Below are 13,710 nucleotides of genomic sequence, written 5' to 3' on the forward strand. Positions count from 1 at the left end.
TGAAGAAACATAACCCTCACATTGACTGGGTCAGAAACAAGGTTCTGGGCTGGAGCCCTTCCTGTTTGTCACTCTGCCTCTGCCAAGCTCATGTCCCTGTCCCTGCAGTGGGGGACCCCCCTGGTGAATTCCCTGATCTGTCTGCCGTTCCCTCTGTGTACCATGGACCTCAAGGCCGTATTTAGTAAATCCCGTGCCATTGCCCTTCCCCCTCATCGTCCCTATGATTGTGGCATCAACCTCCTGCCAGGTAAGGCACCACCTAGGGGCCGACTCTACTCACTCTCCCGACCTGAATATGAGTCCATGGAGAAGTATATTCAGGAGTCATTGACTAACGGCATAATTCGCCCCTCATCCTCTCCTGCGGGGGCAGGATTATTTTTTGTTGCTAAGAAGGCTGGCTCCCTTCGTTCCTGTATTGATTATCGTGGTCTCAATGACATCACAGTCAAAGACCGGTACCCTCTTCCCCTCATGTCTTCCGCATTCGAGCTACTCCATGGGTCGACCATCTTCTCTAAACTGGACCTCCGGAGTGCTTACCACCTGGTTCGGATTTGTGAGGGGGATGAATGGAAGACCGTGTTCAATACCCCAATGGGTCATTAGGAGTACCTCGTCATGCCATTTGGCCTCACCAATGCCCCGGCTGTTTTCCAGGCACTAGTAAATGACATCCTTAGACATGTTAAATAAATTTGTTTTTGTCTATTTAGATGACATTTTGATTTTTTTCTCGCTCCCCTACTGACCATGTTCACTATGTCCGCCAGGTTCTCCAGCACCTCCTCAAGAATGAACTCTATGTCAAGGCAGAGAAGTGAGTTCCACCGCAGCTCTGTTGCCTTCCTGGGGTATGTTATTTCTGCCGGGGCCATTGAGATGGATAAACAGAAGGTGAAAGCAGTCATTGACTGGTCCCAACCGACAACCCACCGTGAGCTGCAACGCTATCTGGGATTTGCCAATTTCTATCGGCGATTCATCAGAAACTACAACGCGCTGGCTGTCCCTCTCACTGCCCTTACCTCGACATCAGTTCAGTTTGTCTGGTCACCTGCTGTGGAGAGAGCTTTCCAAGATAAGAAGCGGTTTACCTCTGCCCCCATCCTGACACAGCCTGACCCCAACCGCCAGTTCATCGTGGAAGTGGACGCGTCAGATGTGGGTGTTGGAGCCATTCTATCCCAGCATTCAGCCAAGGATGAGAGGGTACACCCTTGTGCTTTTTTCTCCCATCAACTCACTCCATCGGAGCACAACTATGATGTTGGTAATCGAGAATTGCTGGCCGTCAAGTTGGCTCTAGAGGAGTGGCGCCATTGGCTAGAGGGGTCTAATGTTCCATTCCTGGTTTGGACTGATCATAAAAACCTTGAATACATTCGCACTGCTAAACGTCTGACTTCCCGCAAAGCCCGCTGGTGCCTCTTATTTTCCAGATTCAACTTCACCCTGTCTTTCCATCCCGGATCAAAGAATGGCAAACCAGATGCCCTCTCCCGCATCAAGTAGCCCAGATGAATCGGGGAATATCCTTCCTGGCCACTGTATTGTTGGGGCAGTCCAGTGGGACATAGTGTCTGGTGCGCTCTACCCAACCAAACAATACTGCACCCAGTCAGTGCCCTGTCAACCGCTTGTTTGTCCCTGTGCCCCTCCATTCCCAGGTCTTGCAGTGGGGTCATTCATCCCGGTTCTCCTGCCATCCTGGAGCTAGGCGCACCCAAGCCTTCATCCGCCTGAGATTTTGGTGACCTACCATTGGAGGTGATGTTCATGCCTTTATCTCTGTCTGTGCACTGCGTAAGAACTCCACACAACCCCCTTCCGACCTGTTGCAGCCCCTACCGATACCCAAGAGACCCTGGTCCCACATTGCTCTGGATTTCGTTACTGGTCTTCCACCATCTGATGGTAACACCACTATTCTCACAGTTGTTGATCGATTTTCCAAATCAGTACATCTTGTTCCATTACCCAAGATCCCTTCTGCCAAGGAGACTGCCGACTTAGTCGTTTTACATGTGTTCAAGTTCCATGGATTTCCTGTGGATGTAGTTTCCAACAGGGGCCCACAGTTCACGTCTCACTTCTGGAAAGCCTTCTGCACTCTCATTGGTGCTTCTGTCAGTTTGTCCTCAGGGTACCATCCTCAAAGCAATGGCCAGACGGAGCGGGCAAACCAACAACTTGACTTTGCGTTGCATGGCAGCTGAGAGACCGTTCTCCTGGAGCTTCCAGCTACCTTGGGTTGAGTATTCAATTAACTCCCTCCCATCTGCCTCCTCAGGCCTCTCCCCTTTTGAATGCTGTCTCGGCTACCAGCCCCCCCATTCCCTGCTCAGGAGGTAGAGGTCAGCGTGCCTTCAGCCAGAGCCTTCATCCGCCGTTGCCGGCAGACATGGGGAAGGACACGGACGGCTCTGCAGTGTGCCTCGGTCAAGATGAAAAGACAAGCAGACCGCCATCGCTCTGTCTCCTCCCTATCGTGTGGGACAGCGTGTCTGGCTGTCGACCCGGGACATTCCGCTCAGGGTGGAGTCTCGGAAACTTGCACCCGCTTCATTGGTCCTTACCCCATTGAGAGAATTATTGGCCCCACTGCTGTCTGTCTAAAGCTTCCCCCCAACCTCCGCCGCATCCATCCCACCTTTCATGTCTCCAGGGTTAAGCCCTTTGTCTTTAGCCAGCTCTGCCCCGCCCCCAAGCCCCCTCCTCCACCACGAGTCATTGATGGCTCAGAGACCTTCACTGTTCACCAGCTCTTAGAGGTCCGTCGCCGGGGCCGCAGCCTCCAGTTCCTAGCGGACTGGGAGGGTTACGGTCCAGAGGAAAGGTGCTGGGTTCCAGCTCGTGACATACTTGACCGTTCGGTCATTAAAGACTTTCTGGAGAAACATCCAGTTCCCCCAGTTAAAACGCCAGGAGGCGTCCGTAGAAGCGGGGGTACTGTAAGGGATCCTGATATTTAAGTTCCTGTTTTTTCGGCAACATGTGCTTTTATTTACATTTTGTAGGTCAGTTGGTGGTGTCATGTGCTTTTCTGTTTGTTTTGGATTGCCATGTACATTTGACTCCACCCTGCTACTTCTGTCTTGATTTTGAATTGCTGCCTTTTTGTGAACACACCTGTTGCTAATGTGTGTTGATTGGTTTGTGGGTATTTAAGCTCAGTGTGCCCATCAGCCTCTGTCGGATCATGCCAGTATGTTACCTGTGCCTTGCTGGAAATAAACTCAGAAAGTTTTGAAACTAAGCTATCTGTCTGCAATTGGATCCTTTTCTACTGAAAGCCTAACAGTCATAGACGAATGACCAGAATGGATAACGACGACCAACTATTAGCCTATATTCTGTTTTTGTTGCATTGTTTGAGTCGTATTCAGCTTTCAAGTTGCTAGAATCCATACCATAATCAAAACTTCTAGTAGTAGACCAATTGTGAAGTAATAGCATGCACAGACAAAGACCAACTATTTGTTCTCTCTTTACCACGGCCATGCATAGCGACACGTAAACCCAACGCAGAACCATAAAGGTTCACGACTACGTCGAAGCGACAACGTGGTCATTGCGTTGCGTGAACGTGGCATAATCAGCACTCAATGCTGCATTCCGCAACACGTCCGCCGCCTACACAAGACACCGCGGCCACCCCTCTCTCCCGGGCTGAGTTGGTTCGGTCCGGTGGTCCCTCGGAGCAGAGCCGCAATAAACCTGGACAGACGCGCCGCAGTGGCCGCAAAGAGGTAGCATGAGCCCGGCCACTCGAGACCGCCGCCCCGCCGAGACCCCCGGTCGTCCCGGACTGCTTCTCAACGCACCGACCACGAAGTGAGTTCCTTTTGCCGAGGTCGTGTCTGCGCTCATATTGTTTCCACTTGATGCGCAGTAAAGCGGGAGTGTGTGTGTGTGTGTGTGTGTGTGTGTGTGTTTGAGAGAGAGCGCTACAGCCTCAGCACTGTGAGGACGCGCAGTCCACTCCGAGTTACTTTCTCATTTCATCACAACATCTCCACGCACCGTACGGGTCAAACGGACACTCTGGACGGACAAAAGTTACACCGTTTGGATTTAAAACCACGCTTTAAAAACAAGACAGCACGCCAGAGAGTGACTGCAGGTAACACAGATATGTGTTGAAATGTATCTAAGGAAGAATAAGAATTACAATGTGTGAAAAGAACCCACCGGTTACAATGTGATTGTTCGTTGTCTCTAGGTAGTGACATATGGCGATACAAGGGGAGACAGAAATGTACACTCGCCTCCTTACGGATGATGCATTACTTCAGTTTCAAGAAATTAGTTTATTTCACACTGGGGTGTTTTAACGAGGTCGCGACACTGTCTCCTGAAATATAAGGAGGAGAAATCTTCCTGCTGTGTTATTGCCTGAATAGCCTCATTAGTCAGAAAAAGCATTTGAAGACTTGTTGAATTCAGAGAGAAAGAGAGTCGGCAGTGCTGCAGGAAGGGAACAGGAAGACCTTTAGCTCGGTTGGTGGCATTTAAATAACAGTTCAATTAATTAAAATTGATCTCACTCAATAGCAGCAGCTCAGAGGGAACTGGATGTTCTGAGGGAAAAACAGAAGACACCCAGGGAAATACATGTCATCACCAAATAGGATAGAACCATTTTATTTGATATATGAATAAACTGTTATTTTCACAGGGAATGGGTAATCACTGACACTTTTTACCAACATTTATTTAAAAGCATTTATTAGTTTGTCACTCTACGGCTGTTTATCAGTCTCTACATCTAGGGCAATGTTATAGCTGTTATAAGTCTGTCTGGTGTATCTATAGAAACATTGTGTGTGTGTGTGTGTGTGTGTGTGTGTGTGTGTGTGTGTGTGTGTGTGTGTGTGTGTGTGTGTGTGTGTGTGTGTGTGTCTGATTATCTCAGCCTCTTCAGTTGTCTTTGTTGAGCGCTGTCGTCTGATTGGCCGCTTCCTACTCCCGCTCATCCAATTTGATGGCTCTTTGGGCTTGGTAATTGTGTGTGTGTGTGTGTGTGTATATTCATGCCTGTGTGTGTGTGTGTGTGTGTGTGTGTGTGTGTGTGTGTGTGTGTGTGTGTGTGTCATGTTTGTGTGTGTGTCCTGATCAGCAGCTTGTGAGGTGAGAAGACTGACAGCTAAACAGCCTAAACATCCATCACACTTTCCTCACACACACACACACACACACACACACACACACACACACACACACACACACACACACACACACACACACATCCTTGATACAACACACAGACCCACCCTGCAACAACACACACACACACACACACACCCTTGATACAACACACACACACACCCTGCAACAATACACACACACACACACACCCTTGATACAACACACACACATACACACACACACACACACACACACACACACACACACACACACACACACACACACACACACACACACACACACACACACATCCCTTGATACAACACACAGACACACCCTGCAACAATACACACACACACACACACACACACCATGCTACAACACATTCACACCCTGCCACAACACACACACACACACACACACACACACAATGAATGAGATTTCAAAACAATTACATTTTAATCCAATGGATCCTTTTGCCACAATGTCTGGAAGAAGCAAAACCAGTGGAAACGATTCAGGTCCCCATAGTGTCGGACCCCACATTTCTTGGCCCCATTAATATTTAATGTGATGGGAGCGTTTCTGTGTCATTAGCTGCGAGGTCAGCTGGCCAGAGGGAGCAATGGGTTAAGGTGAGCAGTGAAATGTCATCTCCGCTCCCAGAACCAATGGAAATTATCTTATAGAAGCGAGCGTAGGCCCGGTTCAGCCCCTCTGCTCCTCTGATGGTAAATTAGACTCCATCTGGCTGGCCCGTCGTAGAAATGTTTACCTCCGAGGATTGCCTCACTCTTACGGCTGCCGACTCCATTACCGGAAGAACTCTCATTTTCAACTGCTGCTCATAAAGAATATCATCTGTTTGTTAGGATTTCTACAACAGGCAAGAGTCTCTCGGCGATTAATCATTTATGAGCCGATTTGAACAATAACCAAGATTGAACACAAATATGAGAATTGTGTCTGGATAAAAAGTTCTGACACAGTGGTTGAGAGTTAAACAGTAATTAGACAGGTAATTTAGGAAAAGGGAGGGGTAAGACAGTACAAAGACATGTCATAAAGGAGCAGTTAGGGGTTACACAGTACAGAGACAGTTCATTAAGTAGCAGTTAGGGTCTACACAGTGAAGAGACAGGTCATTAAGGAGCAGGTATGGGTTAAACACTACAGAGACAGGTCATTAAGGAGCAGATAGGGGATATCAATCTAGAGACAGGTCATTAAAGTGATGGTTCGGAGTAAAAGTCACCCTAGGGTCATTTCCACCATGACATCCAGCCAAATACCCCCTCAGAAGCATTTTTAGCAATGGTCGAACATTGGTCAAGATAGGGTTATCAGCCGAATGGCCTAGTACTGGCGCTTATGGAACGGTGCACATTTCTCATAAATTACCCCACTAATAATGCCTGGAATGTTACCACACTTCTGCAGTAGTACACATAGGGTCTGTACTCACAAAACAAGGCATTGGAAAGTTTGTAAGTACACCAGGAGTTTATTAAAAATATCACTTGCCTAATAGCTTCTACTCACTGCTGCTAACACTACCGCTGCGTCGTCACTTCAGTATTTCAGAAAAGTTAGTAAAAGCCCATAGAAATGTGTTGAAAACTGAAATAAATTAATACTTGATGCTTGATGATATTTGAAATACGTTTTAAGTGTTAATGATAATACAAGCATTTATAAAAATTCATATAAACTTTTTCATACTCTCGCGTGGAACTTTGTTGACGGAAACAGCTGTTATCCGCTGCGTCAACGTCACTTGACGTAGCGGTAGCGTTAGTAGCAGAGAGTAGAAGCTATCAGGCAAGTGATATTTTTAATAAACTCCTGGTGTACTTACCAACTTTCCAATGCCTTGTTTGGTGAGTACAGACCCTTTGTGTACAACTGCAGAAGTGTGGGGTCATTTACGAAATATGTGCACCGTTCCATAAGCGCCAGTACTAGGCCATTCGGCTGATAACCCTATCTTGACCAATGTTCGACCATCGCTAAAAATGCTACTGAGGGGGTATTTGGCTGGATGTCATGGTAGAAATTACCCTAGGGTGAATTTTACTTTGAACCATGAACCATCACTTTAAGGAGCAGGTAGGGGTTAAGCAATATAGAGACCGGTCCTTAAGGAGCAGGAAGGGGTTAGATATCTTGCTCAAGGCTGAGATAGAAATTCAAACAGAATCTTTCAGCTGTGATGGAACATCCTGGCCACCAGACTATGACAGGATAAGTAGTCTGAGGCCACCAGAGATATATTATGCCAATCTTCACAGCTTTGTTATTTTCTAACTCTTCAACACATTAATTCTGCTTGTCGAAGTCTTTGCACATGCAAATGTGTTTCGTGAGTCAAGTTAATAGTAATTCTGATTCTAATTATGTTGATTTGTGCAGTTGTCTGATATTTATACCCCAGACAAGATAGGTAGCTTTTTGGATTTTTTAACTGTTATTCATGAATAAAAAATTTGTTAGAATTTCGGAAAGTTTAATCATGAAAGAACAGATCCAATAAAAAAAATACAATACAACCAAATTGATTCAGAAACCATACTCTGTGACAAAAATAAAAAATGTGCAATTGTCGAAATTGTAAAATACAAGCGTGAAATTGAATAATTCATGTTTGGCCGGGTGGTCAGAGGTCTGACTCCGATGCAAATCGATGAGGAGCATGGGAGGAATAAAAGTGAGCTGAATATTAATGCTATCAAACATTTCCCACAGTGCGCTCTGTCTTTATATAAGCAGCAGATAACATTGCACTTGAAAGTTAAAAGCAGGTTGCCGGGCCACAGAGGCCTGTTGCCTCATTAGCGCAGCGCTGTAGAAACCCCCGGTGGTTTCAAGGTTCCAGGTGTGACTGACATTCACCACATTTTGTTTAAGTACAACGATTTCATAGCTAGTAGTAGTTATTTCTAGGAGAAGTAGGAGTAGTCCTGTTAGTAGTAGTAGTCATTATTACTACTAGTAGTAAAAGTGGTAGTTGTACTATTGGTAGGGCTGCTCGATTTTGGAAAAAATGAGAATCACAATTTTTTTGGTCAAGATTGAAATCACGATTCTTCAAACAATTCTTTTTGAGTTTGAAAATAAAATGCATTTATTCGGCATTTCGGCAAAAAAAAACTCACTGTAACAGAGTTTTAAAAATTCTTAAACTACACAAAATGTTCAAATAAAAAAACTGAAAATGTTCAAATTGAAAATAATGTACAAATAAATATGTATCCAGCTGTTCTGTAATTTCTATAAAACTTTCAATGAATAAAATAAATATACTAGAAAATCAAATAAGACAGAACAACTTAAATTAACTTTCTTGTGTTTAGTGCACATTTTCATCAGACACATTTTTAATCTAACGTTTTTTGTAAACAACACTCAACAAATTGCATTTTGTAAATTGATCCAGTAATGGATTAAGGCTGGAAGGACTGGCCTGGCCCATCATACTCAGAACTCACTGAAATTAACTTGTCTTGAACTTCAGAATCCAAAAAAAAATATTATTTTTTTTTCAAAATAATCGTTCCAACTCGATTTTATTAATTTGGAGATTGTCCCAAGAAAAAATTGATTAATTGCACAGCCCTAACTATTGGTAGTACTAGAACTAGTAGTGATAGCAGTAGTAGTGGTAGTAGTATAGGAAGTGTAGAAGTGCACAATAAATCAAAACTCAATAAGGAAATAAATGACCATGGATTGCTCCTCTCACAGCTGATCTTCTGCTCTCCAATGTTCTCCTCCTATGACCTTCTCATTAATTCTCCTCTCCACCTACCCCAGGATGATTCTCCCACACTTTTCCGGAATGTCCCTGACCTCCCGACTACGCCCCTCCTCCTCCTACTTCTACTCATCGTGACCTTGAAGAGCCGCCATGTCGTCCTCTAACTCTAGCGTCCTCCTCGGTAACACCAGTGCGGCGGTGGCAGGCGCCACCGGCCATGATTATGGGGCCAACATCTACCGGCCCTTCTCTGTCTTCAGTGTGCTAACACTCACCCTGCTGGCCATGCTGGTGGTGGCCACCTTCGTGTGGAACCTCCTAGTGCTCATGACCATCCTGAGGGTGCGGACCTTCCACCGCGTGCCCCACAACCTGGTGGCCTCCATGGCCATCTCCGACGTGATGGTGGCCGCCCTGGTCATGCCCCTCAGCCTGCTCCACGAGCTCAACGGCCGGCTGTGGAAGCTGGGCCGCGTGCTCTGCCAGGTGTGGATCTCCTTCGACGTGCTCTGCTGCACCGCCAGCATCTGGAACGTCACAGCCATCGCGCTCGACCGCTACTGGTCGATCACGCGGCACCTGGAGTACACGCTGAAGACGCGCAAGAAGATCTCCAACGTGATGATCGGCCTCACCTGGGTGCTGTCCGCCATCATCTCCCTGGCACCGCTGTTTGGCTGGGGCGAGACGTACACCCAGGGCTTCAAGTGCCAGGTGAGCCAGGACCCGTTCTACACCATCTTCTCCACTTTCACGGCGTTCTACCTGCCGCTCTGCGTGGTGCTCTTCGTCTACTGGAAGATCTACAAGGCTGCTAAGTTCCGGATCGGATCTCGGAAAACCAACAGCATCACGCCCATGGGCGAGGTGAGTGAGGGCCCCTGGAGTTGAGCCTGAAAGTACACCTTTGCCTTTTACACCATGACAACCTCACCTGGCGACCTCAGCTTGTCACCTCAGCTGGTCACCTCATCACATGTTTGCCTCACCAGGTCACCTCACCTGGTCACCTCATCACCTGGTCACCTCACCTAATCACCTCACCTGGTCACCTCATCACCTGGTCACCTCACCTGGTCACCTCATCACCTGGTCACCTCACCTGGTCACCTCACCTGGTCACCTCATCACCTGGTCATCTCATCACCTGGTCACCTCATCACCTGGTCACCTTATCACCTGGTCACCTCATCACCTGGTCACCTCATCACCTGGTCACCTCACCTGGTCACCTCATCACCTGGTCACCTCACCAAGTCACCTCACCTGGTCACCTTATCACCTGGTCACCTCATCACTGGGTCACTTTGTACACCTTGATCGGTTCTCATCTGGTCCTAACCAGGGATTAAATTGTACAATAGATATACAGTATGTTCAGTCTCCCTTCTTTATTCACTGCTGGGCAAACTGTTCTTCATCAGCAGGATGCTATTGGTTACTGCATAATGACTTTCGATACATCTGTTCATCGTCTGGTTCATTTAGAAGTATTAGATGTTAAAGCAAACATTCTGTGTAAAACAAAATAATAAGAAGATGATTCTTCCTAGCGGCCAGTGGCTTGGCCACACTCGTGTTTGTCTATGTTGCCGTCCTAACAAGACCCCAAGCTCTCCAGACGCTGCCTCTAATCACCGACCGGCTGAGCGCTATTCAAAAATCTCCATCAACATCCAATCTGGAACCGTCTCTGAGCCGGGAGTCCCTGCTGATCAGCGCTGCCGCGTGGGAGAGCTATTAGGGCTGAATGGAGCTGTCCCCAAACATCCTCCATAGACACACATGTTCACAGCACTTCATCAAATGCCTCAGCAAACCCTCAGAGTGCTTTCAAAACAGCCACACAACGAGAAAGGCAGAGTTTGTGGAAAATATGGTAATTCCCTACAGACGGTTTTATTTACATGAATGCATGGACAAAGATGGTTCAAAAGTGGATTCCCTTGACATTGGCAAGCAGAACCCGTTCCAATCCATGCACGGAAACAGACGCTATCCGTTCTACTGCGTCAACATCTCACAACATCTCAATCACCTGCCTCTGTCCTCACTCGCCTCCCCCCAGATGTTGCCTCACCTGCCTCTCACAAGTACCCCCCACCCCCCAGCTGTCTCCTCCCCTCCCTCCCCCTAAGTTGTCTCCTCACCTCCCTCCCTCTCAGTCATCTCCTCCCCTCCCTCCCCCCTAGCTATCTCCTCCCCTCCCTCCCTCTCAGTCGTCTCCTCACCTCCCTCCCTCTCAGTCATCTCCTCACCTCCCTCCCTCTCAGTCGTCTCCTAACTTCCCTCCCCCTCAGTTATCTCCTCCCCTCCCTCCCCCTCAGTCGTCTCCTCCCCTTCCTCCCCCTCAGTCATCTCCTCCCCTCCCTCCCCCCAGCTGTCTCCTCCCCTGCCTCTCTCCTCACCTGTCTCCCCCCCGGGCAGCAGCACACTTTTGTCACCTGTCGATCACAACATAACTCCTGTTACATCCCTAAAATCCCCCCCCACCCACCCATGTTGCCATGCCAACAGCCGGAAACTTATCTCATATGTAAATCCTCCAGCCAGCCTATTGACAGCCAGAAGGGTAGCCTGATCCGAGAGGGTCCCCAGGTATAGAGGAAAGTATGCTGGCATTCACCGCTTGCGTCCAGCCGTAATGCCCGGTGTATATGCACAGCGTTTATCTGGCTCCCAGGTCCCAGCCCTCTTGGCCCCTTATGGATTGTGCTAACAGACTCCAGATTGCTTGGTGTTCGTGGGCCTCCTCGCATTACAGCCAACCCCCCCACCCCACCCACCCTCGACAGGCGCCGGCTGCTCCTCACACATAAAACCAAAAACCGCCTCGCTGATAAACAACCTGCAGGACAAAATGGACTCTAATTATTTTTGACATTTTCCCTTCCCCCGCCTCACCTTTGGAGCTGTGTCGTGGTAAAACCGGCTCGCTACGCTGGGCACACAGCCCGCCACCTATGAGCCGATAGTATTGGTTTATTAGCGTGTTGGAACACGGTCGTGAAATACAATTTTGGAGCAGCATTGAGGTCTGAATGAATTATGGGGAGGATATATACTTTCAGGCTAGAAGGTTAGAAAGGTGAGAGAGGAAGGAATAGTCTTAGGTCGACCTGCATTACCATATAGTACTTCAACGTACTGACCTTGGCTGAACCGAATGCTATTATTTTATATTCAGTAGAATTTATGATCTTTCAAGTTCTGTTCTGCCTTCATCCACTGCTGCACGGCTCACTGATTCACAGTTGAAGATAAAATAAGAATGTTTTATGTATTGCAGCAGGCTCAATGGTGTAGGGTTTCCATGCCATCGACTTGAACACCAAACACATACACAGAGAAAAATCCAAAGTCAATTTAAATTTATCAGGGGATATTTAAATCCAAAGGGAGGGGGGGCGGGGTGAATTCAACTTCCTTTTCGCAGTCCATGAGCTTTAATCAAAGTCTGTTTGTCGGCATGTCTCGGTGCAAGGAGGCTTCTCAGCCAATACGGTTCGATACGCGGTGAGGGAAGTCAGACAGCCCGGGTCACAACGGGGAATCAATGTTACTTTCTTATTCCTCGCTTGGCTCCAGTACCACTGTCTCAGATGATCACACGGATACACTCTCTCGGCGCTCGCCACCTTTGTGGCTGCCGATTCTCTCTTTTATCCCTCAGCACTGCCTGCTCAACGAGCTTCAGGTTTGCCTCGTTAGAGCAGGAAGTTCATATAAGGCTTGGGGGTTGAGCCAGTGCGCTGCAAGATATCAGCCTTGAATTACCATTCCCCTCAGCACTCCCTGCTGTCTGCCACAATGTATTATAGTCATGGTTTTAGATAAAATACAGTTTAGTTAAAGGACTGTCTGACTTACTGACAGTATGTTATGGTCCGCAATGAGACTCGAGGGCTGATTATGGTTCCACGTCAACGCAACGCAAGGGGGTTTACGGACCCATTACGTCCTTGCGGACCCTCCTTGCATCCACCGCAAGGGCCTGACTCCCAAAAATTGTAACCTTGCTTTGAGGCAATGCAGCAGCAAGGGGCTGTGATTGGTCCGCTCACTAAAACCTGACACAGAACCAAAGCAGGTTCACAACTGCGTTGAAGCGTCTGCGTGGTCCTTGCGTGTGTCGACGTGGAACCCAAATCAGCCATTTACTGACTGTATATTGTGTTCTGCTGAGAGACTGACTGTATATTATGGTCTGGCAGGTGAAGGACGGCTCCCTTCAGCCCCAGATGGCGTTCGCGGCACGCCACGCCACCGTCACCTTCCAGACAGACGGGGACACCTGGCGCGAACAGAAGGAGAAGAAGGCCGCCATGATGGTGGGCATCCTGATCGGCGTCTTCGTCCTCTGCTGGATCCCCTTCTTCATCACTGAGCTGGTTACGCCCCTGTGCTCCTGCGACGTCCCACCCCTCTGGAAGTCTGTCTTCCTGTGGCTGGGCTACTCCAACTCCTTCTTCAACCCGCTCATCTACACCGCCTTCAACAAGAACTACAACAACGCCCTAAGGAACCTTTTCTCACGCCAGCGCTGAGGCCACACCTCGCTACCGTCTCCGCCTCCGGAGGGGGGGGATGTGACTTTCGTTAGGGCTTTCGTTACTGTGCCGATGGCCTTGGTGCGGGAGGTTTCACCTTCAAGACGGCTGCCAGGAGTCATTAAGAACAGTTTGACCTCCGTGAGGAGGTGAGTGGTGCTTCTGAAGAGCAGATGTTTCCGGAGCAAGACTTATCCGAGGACCACCTGACAACAATTGAGTCAGGTCAAAGTCACGTCGAGAACAAGA

The 13,710-nt window shown here is 48.1% G+C and overlaps 1 protein-coding gene across 1 annotated transcript; it reads left to right on the forward strand.

Annotated features, from left to right (window-relative positions):
- Positions 1–9,061: 9,061 nt before the first annotated feature.
- Positions 9,062–13,458, forward strand: htr5ab (5-hydroxytryptamine (serotonin) receptor 5A-b; the record flags this gene model as incomplete). Its single annotated transcript, XM_084475192.1, has 2 exons — positions 9,062–9,778; positions 13,126–13,458. 2 exons carry the CDS (start codon positions 9,062–9,064, stop codon positions 13,456–13,458), a joined length of 1,050 nt encoding a protein of 349 aa, XP_084331318.1.
- Positions 13,459–13,710: the final 252 nt, after the last annotated feature.

Source organism: Micromesistius poutassou, assembly GCF_964030765.1.
Source record: "Micromesistius poutassou genome assembly, chromosome: 11".
Classification (NCBI taxonomy): domain Eukaryota; kingdom Metazoa; phylum Chordata; class Actinopteri; order Gadiformes; family Gadidae; genus Micromesistius; species Micromesistius poutassou.